This window comes from Haplochromis burtoni, unplaced genomic scaffold (assembly GCF_018398535.1).
Source record: "Haplochromis burtoni strain Fernald_Lab_line unplaced genomic scaffold, NCSU_Asbu1 Contig_36, whole genome shotgun sequence".
NCBI classification, from domain to species: Eukaryota; Metazoa; Chordata; class Actinopteri; order Cichliformes; family Cichlidae; genus Haplochromis; species Haplochromis burtoni.
In genome coordinates, this window is record NW_024582397.1 from 241,530 (window position 1) to 256,474 (window position 14,945).

A 14,945-nucleotide genomic window follows, 5' to 3' on the forward strand; every position below is an offset into this window, starting at 1 on the left:
AAATGAATGAGTGACTGTATGCATGCAAAAATAAAAAGGAAAACCTGAGATGCTCTGTCTGTCAGTAAGCCAGCATGGGGGAGAGGAGCAGAGAAGAGCCCCTGAGAGGTTTCGACAGCCCTGCTTTATAGTGCAACCCTAACTAGGTCAGCTTCACCCACCTGTTACCTAGAAGAGAGGCAAAGACACAGCCAAGAAGGAAAAAAGCTGGTCTTGTGGCCGTCACTGTAACAGAATAAGATCTTTGAACTTTTAAATCACAAACATCAGTGCTGAGCAGCACAGCTGTCTACTCCCTTATCTTTAATGCAAAAGCTTTGACCTTTGTAATCCTGGAGCTGTTTAACAAGTAGGACCTCGATGAAGCTCGTGTCTGAATGCTGATATGGAGAGGGTTATAGGAAACAGTCCATTTCCAAAGAAAAACACGATTATTCTGATGTCATAAAATCTTGTTTTGAAGGAGGATTGTTTCAGCAGCTGTCTAAAGAGGACCACATTTACGCAGAGATTGCAGAGGCAGGGAACTACATGGCGTTTTTATGATTTCTATTGAAATTTCTATTTCATGGTCCATTATAATGGGGCGGAAAAAAGCACTGAAGACTTTGCAGTGCATTGTTCGTTCTGTAGGGGCAGCCTTTCAGTCACTGACCTTCTCCAGGCACACTTAGAAATGATCGTTCTATAAATAGCAGGGATAAGAAGTTATTATGACTGTATTGGTGGCTGGATTTAGCAACTCCAACAAACCCTTATCCAATGGAGTTACAGACCACTGGTGATATTTCTCATGCAACAGCACTGGCCAGCAGTATTTAAAAACTACCTTAGAATGTACAGAAGATCACTGTAACAAAAAATAATTTCCCCCAGGGATCAATAAAGTATTCTGATTCTGATTCTGATTCTGTAACGCAATTTGCCACTCAATTACAGGAAGTCAGGAAACAGGAAAACTCATAATTTGAGCAGGAGTTACCACACCCACACTTCCTCCTGGCACCACAAAGTCACAGTCTTTAGTTAACAACAACCAGTTAATAAATACAGCAGCAAGTGTTTTGGTGATACAGTCTGTAGGGAGCAGGCTTGGACTAAAAGGTGCCGGCTTAAATCAATGAAAGGCAAATACTATGAGATAATGTCTGTCCCTGGGAAATATTTTCTGCTGCAGAAAAATAGAAATCTGCGTGCTGAGGACTCATAAGTGTCCTTGATATATAACCATTATGAAGGATGCCGTCTGTCTCCTAACTGAATTCATGATTTAACAGAGTGTTTGAAGAGACTAAAAGTAATTACTGTTGTTTAACAGCTGCTAAACCTCTGCTGAGGGGACATCTGCGTTTCTACTTATTTTCATTAGCCGCCAGTTTAAATGTGTTTGTACTGTGTACTTCTCGGGTGCGGAGGTGCGCGTCATTTTAATGTGAGAAAGCCTGCAGCAGAATGGAGCAAAAGTGTGCTTTGAATGATGATGATGTAGGCAGCTGTGATGAGTGCTCTGTGCTCCCTAAATGGCAGTGATGAACCATAAATACGTTTCTGCTCTTAAGCATCTCAGGAACAAAAATGGCAGATGAATTCACAGCTGACATGGGAAGCAGAGGACAAGGAAAAGTGGATGTGACAGGCTAATGTGCACTAATTATTACCAGAGTAGAAAACACATTAAGTGGCTTAATGGTGTGGAACTAAAAGCTGTTTAATTTTTTTTATTTATTTAGTTTTTAATATATGCAGTTCTTGTGTTATTATAACCTTAGTACCATATCATTGCAAGTGGAAGATCAGGATGAACAGGATCCTGTAGCTCACCCTTTGTACTTGGTGCTAATGAAAGTAAGTGCTATTTACAAAGCAATAAAAAAATGGGGCGATCATATCTCATTGATGAGCCTGTAATAGTAATTAATTAGCAATTAATACCAACATGTAGGTGAAACTGTAAAAAACATCCTATGGATTACTGTCAGTTTCTACTTTAATTGAATAAATTTGGGGGGGGGTTGTCCCAAGGCAGTTTTTATTGCAGCCTTGGGATGACGTCAGGGACTTTGTAAAAGTTAAAAGCCATTAAGGGAAATGGGAAGCGGGTGAAGCATAAAATGAAGGACCTCATGTTCTACCTGTCACGTTGTTTATTGTGGTTGTCACGTGAGGCTCATAGCCAATGACAGCCATGCTCTGCAACCGCACGGGGTGTCATCTTTTTACACGCTGAAAACCCATCAGTTGCGTCAAGTTATATAAAAGAAGAGCGGATGCTGCATGGCGTGATTTTCAAAATAAAGGCGCAAGGGTGTGTCTTTTGTTATAGAAATCAGTAGTGGGCTGAATAGTGAAAATACATGAACATCCAATGACTGCACGAGGAGTAGGATCTTTTATATACATATCATTACACAAGTACAATTTTGATGGTTTTAGTTCTGCCTAAAATTATTTCTAAAAGTTGGTATTAGTCTATCAAAGTCAAATGAAGGAGCATTGCATCATCTATAATACAGAGGTACAAAATCAAGCTTAATTTCCATCAAACAGCTGGGAGATGGGAATGTTTGAGCAGATGAATTATTGTTCCCATAATTAATTATTCAAGAGTTGGTGTAGCCATGTGGCATTGTTTCTGTTGTATAGATACTGACTAATTGGTTTGGGCATCTGACACGAGGGTGTCACGAGAGTGGGTGTACTGGACAAAGGATGCTGAAAATGAAGCTGCCAGGCAAAAGGAAAAGAGGAAGACGTCAGGGCAGATTCATGTATAGTGAAGGAGGACCAGCAGAGCGTTTGTGCGACAGACGAAAATACTAGTGATAGGGTGAGATGGAAGCAGGTGATCTGTTGGTTAAACTGCAACATTATCAGTTTAACTATCTTTCAGTAGTCCAGGTATCTTTTTTCTTTTTAAACCCCTGTACCTAATTTCTAACTGTTTTACAGAATTGAATGTGTAGGTTTTGCTAGTTTTACTGGATTATTGTTGGTCCTAATTGTATTTTTAAATCATTTCTACTCCATATATTTGTTTTAATTCGTTTTAGTTGTGTATTGTTGGGGGGGGGGGTAATTTACATTTCGTTTATGAGGTTAACATATGGGATTTCTCATTTTCACCAAATCATTGTTACTTTTTTCTTTGATTTTCGGTCATTGCAGTTTCTTAGTTTGTTGTCCTATTTTGGGTTGCTTTAATTTTGAAACACGTGACCGGAAGTTTTGCCCTATCTTTTCATTGGCTTGACAGGTGTGGAGCTCCCAGTCCTGGATTTGATGCCGTCCTTCGGCCAGTAGACTTCTGGCGGTCACACGCCGCACGTTTTTATCTTGCTTTTTTTAAACCGCCAGCACAATGTGGTTGTTGATGAGCTCGGGACCACCTTAAAGAGCACCTTCCTCTGATCCACATTACAGGTGGATCATATAGATCTATCGCATGTGCGGAGAGGGAAGTTTACCTCCACCGACCCGAGGCTAGAGGCGGATAATACAACGGCAGTTTATACGGTAAGTGATTTCGGCAGGGAGGCTGTGCAGTTATTGACACGGATTACGAGAAAGCTGTTTATGAATTGCAAATAAGTTGGTTACATTTTTGTTATTAATGCAATTCAGTATTTAAACTTTAGGCTGGTATACATCAGTTGCACATATATCAAAAGAAACTTTGATTTGGACTAAAAGTTGTAGCTCCCCGATACAGAACAAGCCCGGTACCCCACCCATTATTAAATATAATATAATCTAGTAATATAGTTAAATACGGGGCTCATTTAAATCTTGGGCGATTAATTGAATTGCAGGTTACTGTCCAGAGATTTCATCTGTCTGCCTTTGAATATATTAACTTGTTATTTACTGCTCATTTTACTAATGAGGAGGTCTGGTAGAATAAACCTCAAGATCTCTGCGCACATGTTCACGCTGGCATGCTTCACGGTTAAAGCTGCTCTCCTTGGGCTCCCTGTGCTCAGCCGTCGCAGCCCTGTCTGTTCATACAGTCCTAAAACCACTACATCACATAAAAGCACAGTGGAGGTCTGAGCTTGTTAACACGGCCTAGGAACGCATATTTAAAGTCACATATTCGCAGAATAGTGTTCTCAGTGGCAAATGTTGTACGCAGTGGATCATGTATGATGAAAATATCTAAGTTAATATCTAAGTTATTGATTACTTACACAATCTGTGTACAGAAAATGACTAAAATAATGGCTGATTTTTACCTTTATCCCCTGAATGCCCTGCACCTAGGACAGATCTGTGCACCAGACGTTGTCATCTGATTTAATTTTAGTTCCCATTGTCATTCAGAGGTAAAGCTCTGAGCCTGCCCAGCTGCTGGTTACATAATGTCAGCTGAGGACTGCCACAGTTTAGTGAGCAGAGGGGGAAACTCGAGTGGAATTGAGCACAGACAACACAGAATGAGGCCAGATTACAGCGTTACATAAGGGATGTTTTACTTCCACTTGGCTGAGATGGTGCAGATGATGGTGGTCCAGAAATAGGTCTGAGCAAAGGATGCTGCGTACACTATATTTACAAACGGTGGAGTGAAGATAAGCTTGTTAATGCACAGAGAAGGCTCTGATTGTCACGTCATAAAAAGAGATATTTGTGTTTCATGTAGTGCAAGTCGGCTTTGTTACTAATATCCTGTGGTAAATGTTTCCAGTAATTTTCATTGTGTGCGCACTGAATGGGCAATAGTCTGTATTACATTCAAGGACATACCTAATGCCTTTTGAAAGAAATGGAGCCCAAATGTCTGGTGGCTTTCCTCCCTTCTAACCTTAACAAATTATCCTATGGCACTGCATGGTTCAGTAGGTTGCAATGGTCTGAACTACATCTATTAATGTTGATTTCTTTGCTGACAGTCTGTACATCCTTCTGTTTACTGTCCAACCTGAAGTGATAGAAGATTAAGTGGGTTGAGATTTTGTATTGTACAATGCAGTTACAGATAAACCTCAAAAGTAAACCCATATTTGCTGTGCACATTGATTTTACGACATATGTTAGCAGTGAATTTCTGCTGGGATACATAGCACCACCAGCTCTCATCTATCGCAGCCGATTGAAAACATCTCTTATCTCCCATCTCCGTGTCACACAGAGCGGAAAGTCTTTGTCACATTGCTCAGTACAGGGGGAAAATGAGAAGAGTCTTATGGCACACACAGTCAGTGATTTCAAAGCAGATAATTTGCAAGCAAAAAAGGCAGTGTTCAGCACTGATTTAACAATCACTTGTTGGTTAATAGTAGTGTGGGTACAAAAGATGTTGAATGCAGATAAAAACAGAGACCTCATCTTTTCTGCTGGCCTCGTCAGGAATCAGCCATTTATTTGTTTTTGCCTTTGAAAGTGTATTTCCACTGTTGATCCAAGACTTAATGAATCAATTTAGGAATTTAAATGGGCAGTTGTATTTGTGGAGAATAGTAGAGTTAGTGTTCTACGTTGAGGTCAGCTGTATGTTAACAGTATAAGTATGCAACAAATCATGGGCTAAATTTATCCAGGATAAGATTTTTAAGGACAGGGGGGTTTGAAAGCTTATAATTATTACAGTTTAATTAATTTATTCAGCATTACAAACATGCAGTTTGTACACATGTACTTCTAAAACTTCCTTGAAGTCAACATGTGATCGAAACTGTTTTGTGTGGGTTTGCTTTGCATGAAATTAATTAAACCACGACACAATAATCAGAAAGATCAAATAAGAACTCTGAATAGCCAGATATTCTTGTCCATTTCTTTTTGTGGCATATTTTTCTCCCCTTCTGTACCTTAATGGAGTGCACAATTCTTCACAGCTATTACAGCACTATGTAACACAGTGGATCATGAATGTTAAAGATGATGAAAACAAAAGGTGAAACAAAAAGATCCAAAAGAGTTGAATTCATGCCAGAGTCATTGTTTTGGATTTCATTAGTTTTTTATGGGTGTGCCTAGTAAAGTGGCCAGTGGGGTTAGTGCTTGAGGGAGCCACAGCAGCAGCACTGCAGGAGCTGTGGGCTGCATCCTAATAAACTGGGATGACTGCAGTGGGAGCTGTGAATAACACAAACGTCACAATTATACAACCCCTGAAATTTTCTGTCGAGTTTGAAACTCTACAGCGTGTCCCTGAAGTTTACATAATGTCGGCATTACATACAAATATGCTTGAAAAGAAAACTATAGAAATGTGGGCAACAATGTCCTGTTGTTGTCAAGGTGGTTGCTGTGAGCTGTAGATTTGGGGTTTGCCGTACTGTGTTTATATATAAAAACTCAAAGTGTCTCAAAGTCAGAGTCATTATCCAAACATTAGATGGCCTGAACTTATATAAATATTGTCCAAGATACTACAACGTAGTAAAAGAATAAGCTAGATTGATGCACAATTGTGGGTACGTTCCTTTTCATGCACAATATTGTACTCAGGGCATCATCTTAAGCGATAACTTTAAAAATAGTCTCTTTTAATCAATTAACTTTTATGAGCAAAGTGTAGTAAACCAACAAACAATCAGTATTTGGCCTGGCTAAGCTATAACATATTGATATTCAGTACTGCTGTGCTTTATTTCCATGGAAATTTAAAGTCTTTCTCAGGATTAATGAAGGTCACATTAGGTAAACGTACATCTTACAACAAAAGCTAAAGTCCAGACCTTCCACTGCATGTGACAGTGAAAGAAATGCTGCGATATATAAACCCCAACAGCAGCATAATGCTTACTTACAGAGTGTGACGGAATCGATGAAAATCACTCACTCAAACATGATTCATGTTTGTTTTGCATCCTGTTACTGACACAAAAGTGATTTATGTGTTGACCTTTTGCTTCCCCGTTACTGTAAAACCAATTTCTCACAGCTGCTGTGGACATGGACCTGCTAAGAGCTTGGTGAGATGAGGTGTGCCTATTTGCGGTGACTTGGTTAGTTAATTTATATCCTGTAGTCTGTGTTTTTCCGCAGTTACATACTCAAAGTGACAAATTATACCTGACTTGTATTCATAGAGCAGAACCTCACTGTGCACTGCTGGATGGATGTGAGAGAGTGCACTGATTCAGCTGGTACTTGAAGTACAAAGCAGAGGGTCTGATATTAAATTACCACCTGACAGATGTTTGTGTGTCCGCTGATTATGGTTTTGAGCTGACCTTGTGGGACTTTAACAAGCATGCAGAGAGGGTCTCCACTGTGCCATTTCTATTTAACAAGTCCACACTATCACAATATTTTTTTTTTTCATGGTGAAATTCACAGTTTAATGGAAATAACCAAAAAGACTCTTCTCCCTGCAGTCATGATGCTCTGAGGCCATTGCATGAGGCCGCCTGGGCGAACATGATGGAGGAGGCTGCCAGCCAGCTTGAAAGAGATCATGTACACAATGTCTACGACAAGATTGCTCCATATTTCAACGACAGCCGCTATAAAGCCTGGCCGAAGGTACGGCAGTTCCTCCTGGAACTGCAGCCTGGGAGCATCGTTGCTGACATTGGTGGGTCTCCAGCAGTAATGTGATCCTGAAAGTCCAATTACAGCTGGCTTACATTTCTTGTGTTATGTTGTAGCTGACTGTCTTGTCTTTCCAGGTTGTGGTAATGGTAAGTATCTCCACATCAACAAGGACGTGTTCAAGCTGGGGTGTGATGTTTGTCGCCCCCTGGTGGATTTTGCCTGGAGCCAAGGACATGAGGTCCAGATGTGTGATGGGCTGCATTTGCCTTACAGAGACAGCTGCTTTGATGCTGTGCTTTCTATTGCAGGTAATGGTCAGAACTATAAGCAGTTATTATAGATGAGATAAGAGGCTTTTTTTAAAATATTTCACTTAGTAACAAATCACTCCCTTCATATGCATGAGCTCAAACGCCGTCATCTACCTCAAATTAAGTTAACTCATATAATGATAAACATCATATTACCACAAACTTGCGTTGCCAAGCCAACAGTGTGAAAAATAATTATTGTGTCCTACCAAAAAAAAAAGAGTGTAATTAGGTCCAAACCAAACAGCTGCACTATTCATTTATCTTCCATTATACACACAGTGTACATGATACCTCATAAATTCATGCTTAAAGCTGACAAATTCATATTTTTGTCACAGTCATTCATCATCTGTCCACCAAAGAGCGTCGTATTCGAGCAATAAAGGAGATGGCTCGCACTCTGCGAGTGGGCGGACGCATTATGATCTACGTGTGGGCCATGGAGCAGAAACGTCGTAAATTTGAGAAACAGGACATCTTTGTTCCTTGGAACCCCAATCCTCAATTCCTTCCCGGCCTCAACAAACCGAGGAGGAGAACCACAGCACAGAGCGTGAGCGAAGCCATAGACAACACTGAAAAGCACAGGAAGGTTAGAAGCACATCCTCTGTGGCAGACGAAGAAGATCTTGGTCGCACTACACCACAGCAGAGGACACACAAACTGTGGTTCTTCTCCAGGTCTCTTGATTCTGTGTTCGACTTCGGAAGCTTGGGGATCTCCCGTTCATCCTCCAGAGACATGAGCACTTTATCTTCACCCACAGGTGAAAATGAGGGGAACAAGTTCAACCTGAGCGGGAGAGGACGAGGGCTTATCAAGCAAGTCTCAAGTTTCTTTTCTCCTCCATCTGTGATCGGATCAGAAGAGGATGTCTTTGTCACAGAGCAGCACAAAGGACCGAATAATTCTGGAGGCAATGGCACCACTAACAACAGCAGCGCAGTGTCTTTAGTCCAGGAGTGTGGCTCTCTGGCTCTACCAGATCTAGTCTCCTTGCAGGGGGAGGACCTAAAGCAGTCTGGAGATGAAAGAGATGGAGGGCTGCTGGGAGAAGAGCTGCAGGAAAGCACACAGAGTCCTCAGGGGAGTGAAGGGCAGGTGGAAGGGTCCTGCCTGAGGTACTACCACGTCTTCAGGGAGGGCGAGCTGGCAGAACTGATAGCGAATCATGTCGAAGAACTTCATGTTAAACACACCTACTTTGATCACGCCAATTGGTGTGTGGTGGCAGAGAAAGTTCAGGTATGGAAAATATGACCGGAACTTGTCATATTTGAGTTCACTTTGCATCGCCTCTGCCTCAAGTTTTAGCACTGAATTCCACATGTGAGAATAATGACATTCTTTTCATTTAAATGTGCAAATGTAGCCATTGTTGAAGGTCTAGGTAACACTAACATTCTCCAGTGCTGTAATTCTCTCATGAACTATTTAAAAATGAGATTTTTATCCATGTATTTATTTTATCCTGGAACCAGCTATATGTCAGAGCTTTTGGAAAGCAGCAAATAGATATTTTATGGAAGTGTTCAACTTCCTTGGCCGTTACTGTATGTTGTACCAGATTATTTTTAACTATTTATTCTTTTTCAATAAATCTACAGTGTGTCTTTTAGAGTCGGTGTTTTGTTATTTAACCCTAGTGGGCTGCATCACAGCTATTGATTTGTATTTTAAAAGAACATTTCTTCTCTTTGTGCTTTAAATATGAGCAGAAGAGAAATGTACAAAGCTACAGCATACTCTTCCCTCTGCTTTTATCTTTTAATATATTGATTTCAGTAGAGAATTCTTTCTTTCTTTGTGTCTGCAAAATCGCATGCTGCTTATCTCTCATTAAAAGGAGCCAAATTTGCAGCTAGTATCAGCTGCGGACTTCTTGGTAACGCTTCCTGTGAAACTGCTCGTGCGTACTTTTTCATTGCACTCTCATACAAGTTTAAAATTGTGCAGAATCTCTTCCGAAACATTAGTGCCATTTTCTTGTTGTTTTACTCTACAAGTGTTCCAGACGACATGTCGCCAGTGGGCGTGTCTGTGTGTGCGCGCGCCCTTGATGTAGATATTTGCAATAGTGGCATTGTGTCTTGTAACAATTTGGTATGTCTCAGCAAATCAGAAAACTGCCTCATGTACTGTGAATAAACATTGCACTCTATCACAAGTATATCGCTGCTTGATGTCAGTGAATGACATAATAGGTGAGACTTGAAAAACTGTTTATATCCATTGTGGTGCATTTCTTTAGCTGTATAGTTTTTGTGGACCAACTAGGTTTGTCTTAAAAGTGGCAAATGTCTTGTGTGAGCTGATGTAAATACTTTGTTTTGGTTTTTTTTTATTAAATTTGTTTTTGTTCACGGGTGTTGTCTTGCTTCTACTCCCATTAACAACAAAGATTTGTTCATGTACAGTTTATTTCTAGAGTATTTAATTGTCACACAGGTACAATTTGGTAAATGGTAAGCTAAAAGTCTTTATAGCCAACTTGCACATACTATACTAGAATCATCACCAGCCTACAAATGAAAGCCTTAATATTTGATTTGTGAGGATTTTTAAATAATTCTTTAACATGTAGTCACGTGAAGAAGATTTCCCTTGGACTCTGCAGTCTATGCAATAACTTAATTATTTTACTGTAGGACTGTATTGGTCTCTCACATTGTAGTGAAATCCTCTTCTTTTTAATATTGCTTCAGTTCATTAATGTTTATTGGCATTCATTTATGCACAGCTCTTAAAAGCCACACCACACTAGCATTTAAATCTGGTCTGGGTCACTACAACACCTTGACTCTTTTCTTTTTCAAACATTTTATTGTAGGTCGAGGTTGATTCAATGACCGCAAGGTGCCCAAATCCTGTGGATACAAAACAAACCCGAATCATTATCCCTCCACCACCGTGCTTGTGAGCTGATATGTGGTCTTTGCATTGACATGTAGTGTTTTGTACCCAAAATGGCGCTATCCATTATGGACAAGCATCTCTGCTTTAGTCTCATCAGAAACATTGTTGCAGAAGTTTATTTAAATGCAGTTTTTTTTTCTAATTGCATTGGAATGTTAACATTTCCGATACTACCTGAGGCTTGTAAAGTTTTTAGCTCTTAGTTTTTTATGCCCCCCCCCCAAAAAAAAGAAAATCCTCCCTAAGAGTTGTATTGTCTGACCTTTGAGTGAATTTTGTGGAATTTCCACTCCTGGTAAGATTGTGGCATTAACAGGGAGCTGAAAGCTCCATTCCAGAAAACTACCAGAAACTCTGCTTTTGTGTTTTTGACCAATTAATCAAGAGCATTTGATAAGCATCACCTCTTGATTCCTATATAAACAGTTTTTCCACAGGACTGTACTGAGTTCCATGAAAACCTTCTTTTTCAGATGAATGTAAAAATATGTTATGGTGGCTGTGATGTCCCTATAACAATATAATTGTAGTTACAAGACCATCATTGCAACGAACCAAAAATGAGTGAAATAAGTTCTAATATGTGACCGCATAAGATGTATCACTCCTACAGTTATTTTCTCAACTGTGTAAATTAAATAAATATGCCAAAGTAACTGAAGTACTGGTCAGTTTCTAATACATTTTTGAAACTTTCCAAATGACCATGGCATTGACTCTCAAATATCAGCTACCCACTGAGGATCCTCTTGATTAGGGAGCCAAGTTTTACATACCACACTCCCTCCAAACCTGAAACATGAATAGCAAGGTTATAATGAGAACTCTGTTTTTAAACTAATTGTTTCTGTACATAGAAGACTTGTTTGTCCAATTTTATCTGCTGTGTTTCATTTACCTGAGTTGCTGCTCTGTGGACGATAGAGTGTCTGAGTGCCAGTTTATCAATGTCTCTAGAGTATCCTCCACCAATAACAGCAGCGATAGGGACACCTCTTTTCACCACAGTCTTCAGCACAAACAAATCTCTCTGATAGAGCCCTAAGGGACACTTGAAGTCATTCAAAAAGTCTGTAAGTGATTTGAAGGTAAAAACACCTGGGTGTAAAACAGAATGGCTCACCTTGGTCTGTCAGGCGAAGCCTTCCGAGTTCATCTTCCCAGTGAGGATCAACCCCTGCGTCATACAAAACCAGGTCTGGGCGAAAGGTTTCCAGCAGCCAGGGAAGGTGGGCTTCAACTGTTGGGTACACCATCAGACATATTAGTGAGTTTTTAGAAGCATCTTCAATGAAAATCATCTCAACGTACAGGAAAAAAAACCAGCAGTTTCAAAATCAGCAAGGACAAAAACAACAATTCTCACAAATTGAAAACAGTAGTGCTAGAATTGCGATTCAGTGATTAGATATTTATTAATATGGAGAGTATCTACATACCTGTGGAGAGGTAATCCTTGTCCTCCAGCCCATCCTCCACACTGATATCAAGGTCGCTCTGTTGTTTACGAAGTGGGAAGTTTTTCCCACAGTGCACTGAGAATGTAAACACAGAAGGCTCCTCTTTAAAGATGAAAGCGGTGCCATCACCCTGTAGGATGTTTGACACATGAAAAAGGTTTAGCTTCTCAACAAAGACAAATCCTAATCCACAACAGAGACTAGTGTACTCCACCTGATGAACATCTAGATCCACAATGAGAACTTTGCGTTTAGTAGAAGGAGAATTAGGAGAATTGTCCATCGTGTATTTGGCTGCGACTGCAAGATCATTGAGGAGACAAAACCCCGAACCATAGCTGGGAAAAGCATGATGAGTTCCCCCTGCTGTGCTGCAAGCCAGACCCCTCTGCAGAGCGACTTCAGCAGCTAAAACAGTCCCACCTGGCAATGAGAGAGAACGTTAACAGCAAACATAATGCAATCTTTCCGGGTCACGTGTACGTCATGAATTTCTCTCACCTGTTTCATATCGACAGCGCCTCACTATGCCTTCACTCCAGGGAAAGCCTGTCCTCCTTTGCTCTTGCTCACTTATTTTCCCATTTATGAAGTTGTCCAGGTAGTCCTCGGTGTGCACACAGCTCAGTAAATCCTTAGAGGCAATTTCAGGGACCCACACCTACTGTAAGAAAGGAAAAGGCACATCAACAGGAAAATGTGCTTTCCAATAAATACTACTTTTAATAGCAGCAGTGATATTCACTATTAGTTGATCTTGTTATGTTTAGAAACTGGATGCCTGTAAATCATAAAATCAAATAATCGATTATAATCACAGGCAGATATCATAAAAGTGTCTCACTCACCTGTTTCTCTGTAATGACCTGATCTCTGAGCAAACACTGTAAAACCCGGGGAAACTTGCCCATTGGAAACCTGTGATTGGGTGGGAGGTCACACACATACTTGCTGTGATGAACTACTGGAAGCGCGCTAGATTCGTGTCTCACCTGCGAGATGAAAAAGGTGAGTTTTTTAATGCACCCACTGCGGCGTTCAGGGGAAAAATACTTCAGTTCACTTTGTTTAAATTATCATACAAACTTCTTACTAGTTCAGCATGGAAGCACCTGCAGGAGGTGAGAGCTTCACCAGTCATCAACCACGCGACTTTGGAGCGAGGTCCTTTAGAGAACAGCCGCTTAAAGCAGGTCATTTCTAAGACAGGAAGCAATGAATGACATTCGCTTACTTAAGACGGGAGAATGCTACATTATACACAGTTACGATGTTATGAAACGAGACAGGAAGTCCATAAAGTGTCCCGTGTACTGTGTAACGGGATGCTTGGCTGTTACAGCGCCTCCTCAATCTACTGCTGCCATCTTCTGTTATGGAGTGCAAATAACTTTCTGTGCTGCTGTCACGGTTTCTTTCTACTGCTCTGTTTTCTACTATAGTACAACTTGATGGTGAGTATTTTTTTTAATCAGTTGTATCCTATCCACAGATTTACACGCATATACTATTTCAGTATTATGCAAAAATTTTGAACCACCTCTTAATGTTTTATCATTTGCTAGGAGAATGTGTGCAGGAGAATGACTTGTCTGAACTCTCGGTAATATAAGTAGTCTTCACAAGTAAAGTAGCGCTCCAGGTTTATTGAAGGACATTTTAAATCTTTTTTTTTTCTTTTTTAGTTGGCTGGTTTTTGTTTTATTCTCTATCAACATGACCCCACACTGCTTTAATAATGTTGAGGAGAAGCTATTCCATCACTGATAGTGATCCGTTATGTATTTTTCTATCCAGCTGTGCTTTCACTGCGTTAGGATTGTGCTTAGAATGATTGTCATGCTGAAGTGTACTTCTGATGACTGTAAACACTCATTGTTTTACCTCTCTCATTTGGGTTCATCACTCAATAAGAGCTGCCGTCACTGATTTTCAGTCCAGTCCATTTGTTGGGTAATTTAGCATACCTCAGCCATTTCCCCCTGTTTCCCTTCCTTAATAATGCCTTCTTGATAGCCATCCTTACACTCAGACCATTCATGATGAAGCTTCAGCAAACAGTAAATGGATCGACTGAAGGGCCAGATGCGTCTCTCAATATCTCTCATGTCCTGTATCAAGTCTTATTTTTTCATATTTCTTAAGGACATGAATTGCAGATACTGTTCATCTGGTGGGGATAGTTCTTTTTTAGGCCTGCTACTTTTTTTCTGCTCTCCACTTGTCCATTTTCTTCATTTTTAAGGACACACTAAACAGGATGTTTAGTGTTTAGTGTGTGTGTATTTAATTCCTGTCAGACTGTTTTATCTTTGGTATTTTTCATAGATTCAACTAAAGAAATGGAAACGATTGGTGTTTATGTGACAGGCTGCGCATAACAAAAAATACTTAATTTAAAATTGGTTCTCTAAAATTGTCTGCTATGTGAGGAAAAACAAACACTGGTTTATCCCTTAAGCTAGGCACCTCTTTTATGCTTGAATAATTCTCAAATCAGTGTGATCAACAAACAAACAAACAAAAAGCAAAGTGAAAAAAGCAAAAATTTGAAAGACCTTCAGAAAGCCTTAGGAACTATTGCTTAAAACCAATTAAAAACCAAACAAGAAAGCCAGACTCCTTGGAAACAAAATATTAAGAAAGGGGGGTGGAACAAGATTTTTGTACTGTCGTGTGCCTATGTATATGGGTTATTAATGTAACATGCATGCTTCTGTTTGAAATAATTAAATTAAGTACTTGTAAATTAAGTAGTCTATAAAAAAAAAA

General features: G+C 40.0%; 2 protein-coding genes across 8 annotated transcripts; one reads left to right on the forward strand and one right to left on the reverse strand.

Moving 5' to 3' along the window:
- The first annotated feature begins 3,238 nt into the window (after positions 1–3,238).
- On the forward strand, positions 3,239–10,127 carry trmt9b (tRNA methyltransferase 9B). The gene is made up of 4 exons (XM_005926444.3): positions 3,239–3,513; positions 7,323–7,522; positions 7,617–7,790; positions 8,135–10,127. The coding sequence occupies exons 2-4, from the start codon at positions 7,366–7,368 to the stop codon at positions 9,055–9,057; spliced, it is 1,254 nt and encodes a 417-aa protein (XP_005926506.1). The 5' UTR covers positions 3,239–3,513; positions 7,323–7,365; the 3' UTR covers positions 9,058–10,127.
- A 72-nt stretch (positions 10,128–10,199) lies between these two features.
- Positions 10,200–13,581, reverse strand: hdac12 (histone deacetylase 12). 7 transcript variants are annotated; one of them, XM_042219649.1, is made up of 8 exons: positions 13,286–13,581; positions 13,022–13,165; positions 12,675–12,834; positions 12,388–12,596; positions 12,153–12,303; positions 11,837–11,953; positions 11,612–11,754; positions 10,200–10,664 (listed from the first exon to the last, which is right to left on the reverse strand). In XM_042219649.1, the coding sequence occupies exons 2-8, from the start codon at positions 13,082–13,084 to the stop codon at positions 10,584–10,586; spliced, it is 924 nt and encodes a 307-aa protein (XP_042075583.1). In that variant the 5' UTR covers positions 13,085–13,165; positions 13,286–13,581; the 3' UTR covers positions 10,200–10,583. The 7 variants fall into 7 exon arrangements, 5 of the variants coding, with proteins under 5 accessions (XP_042075583.1, XP_042075580.1, XP_005926505.1 ...); XM_042219646.1 differs by having other exon boundaries at positions 13,267–13,576; XM_005926443.2 differs by having other exon boundaries at positions 10,200–11,505; positions 13,267–13,570.
- Positions 13,582–14,945: the final 1,364 nt, after the last annotated feature.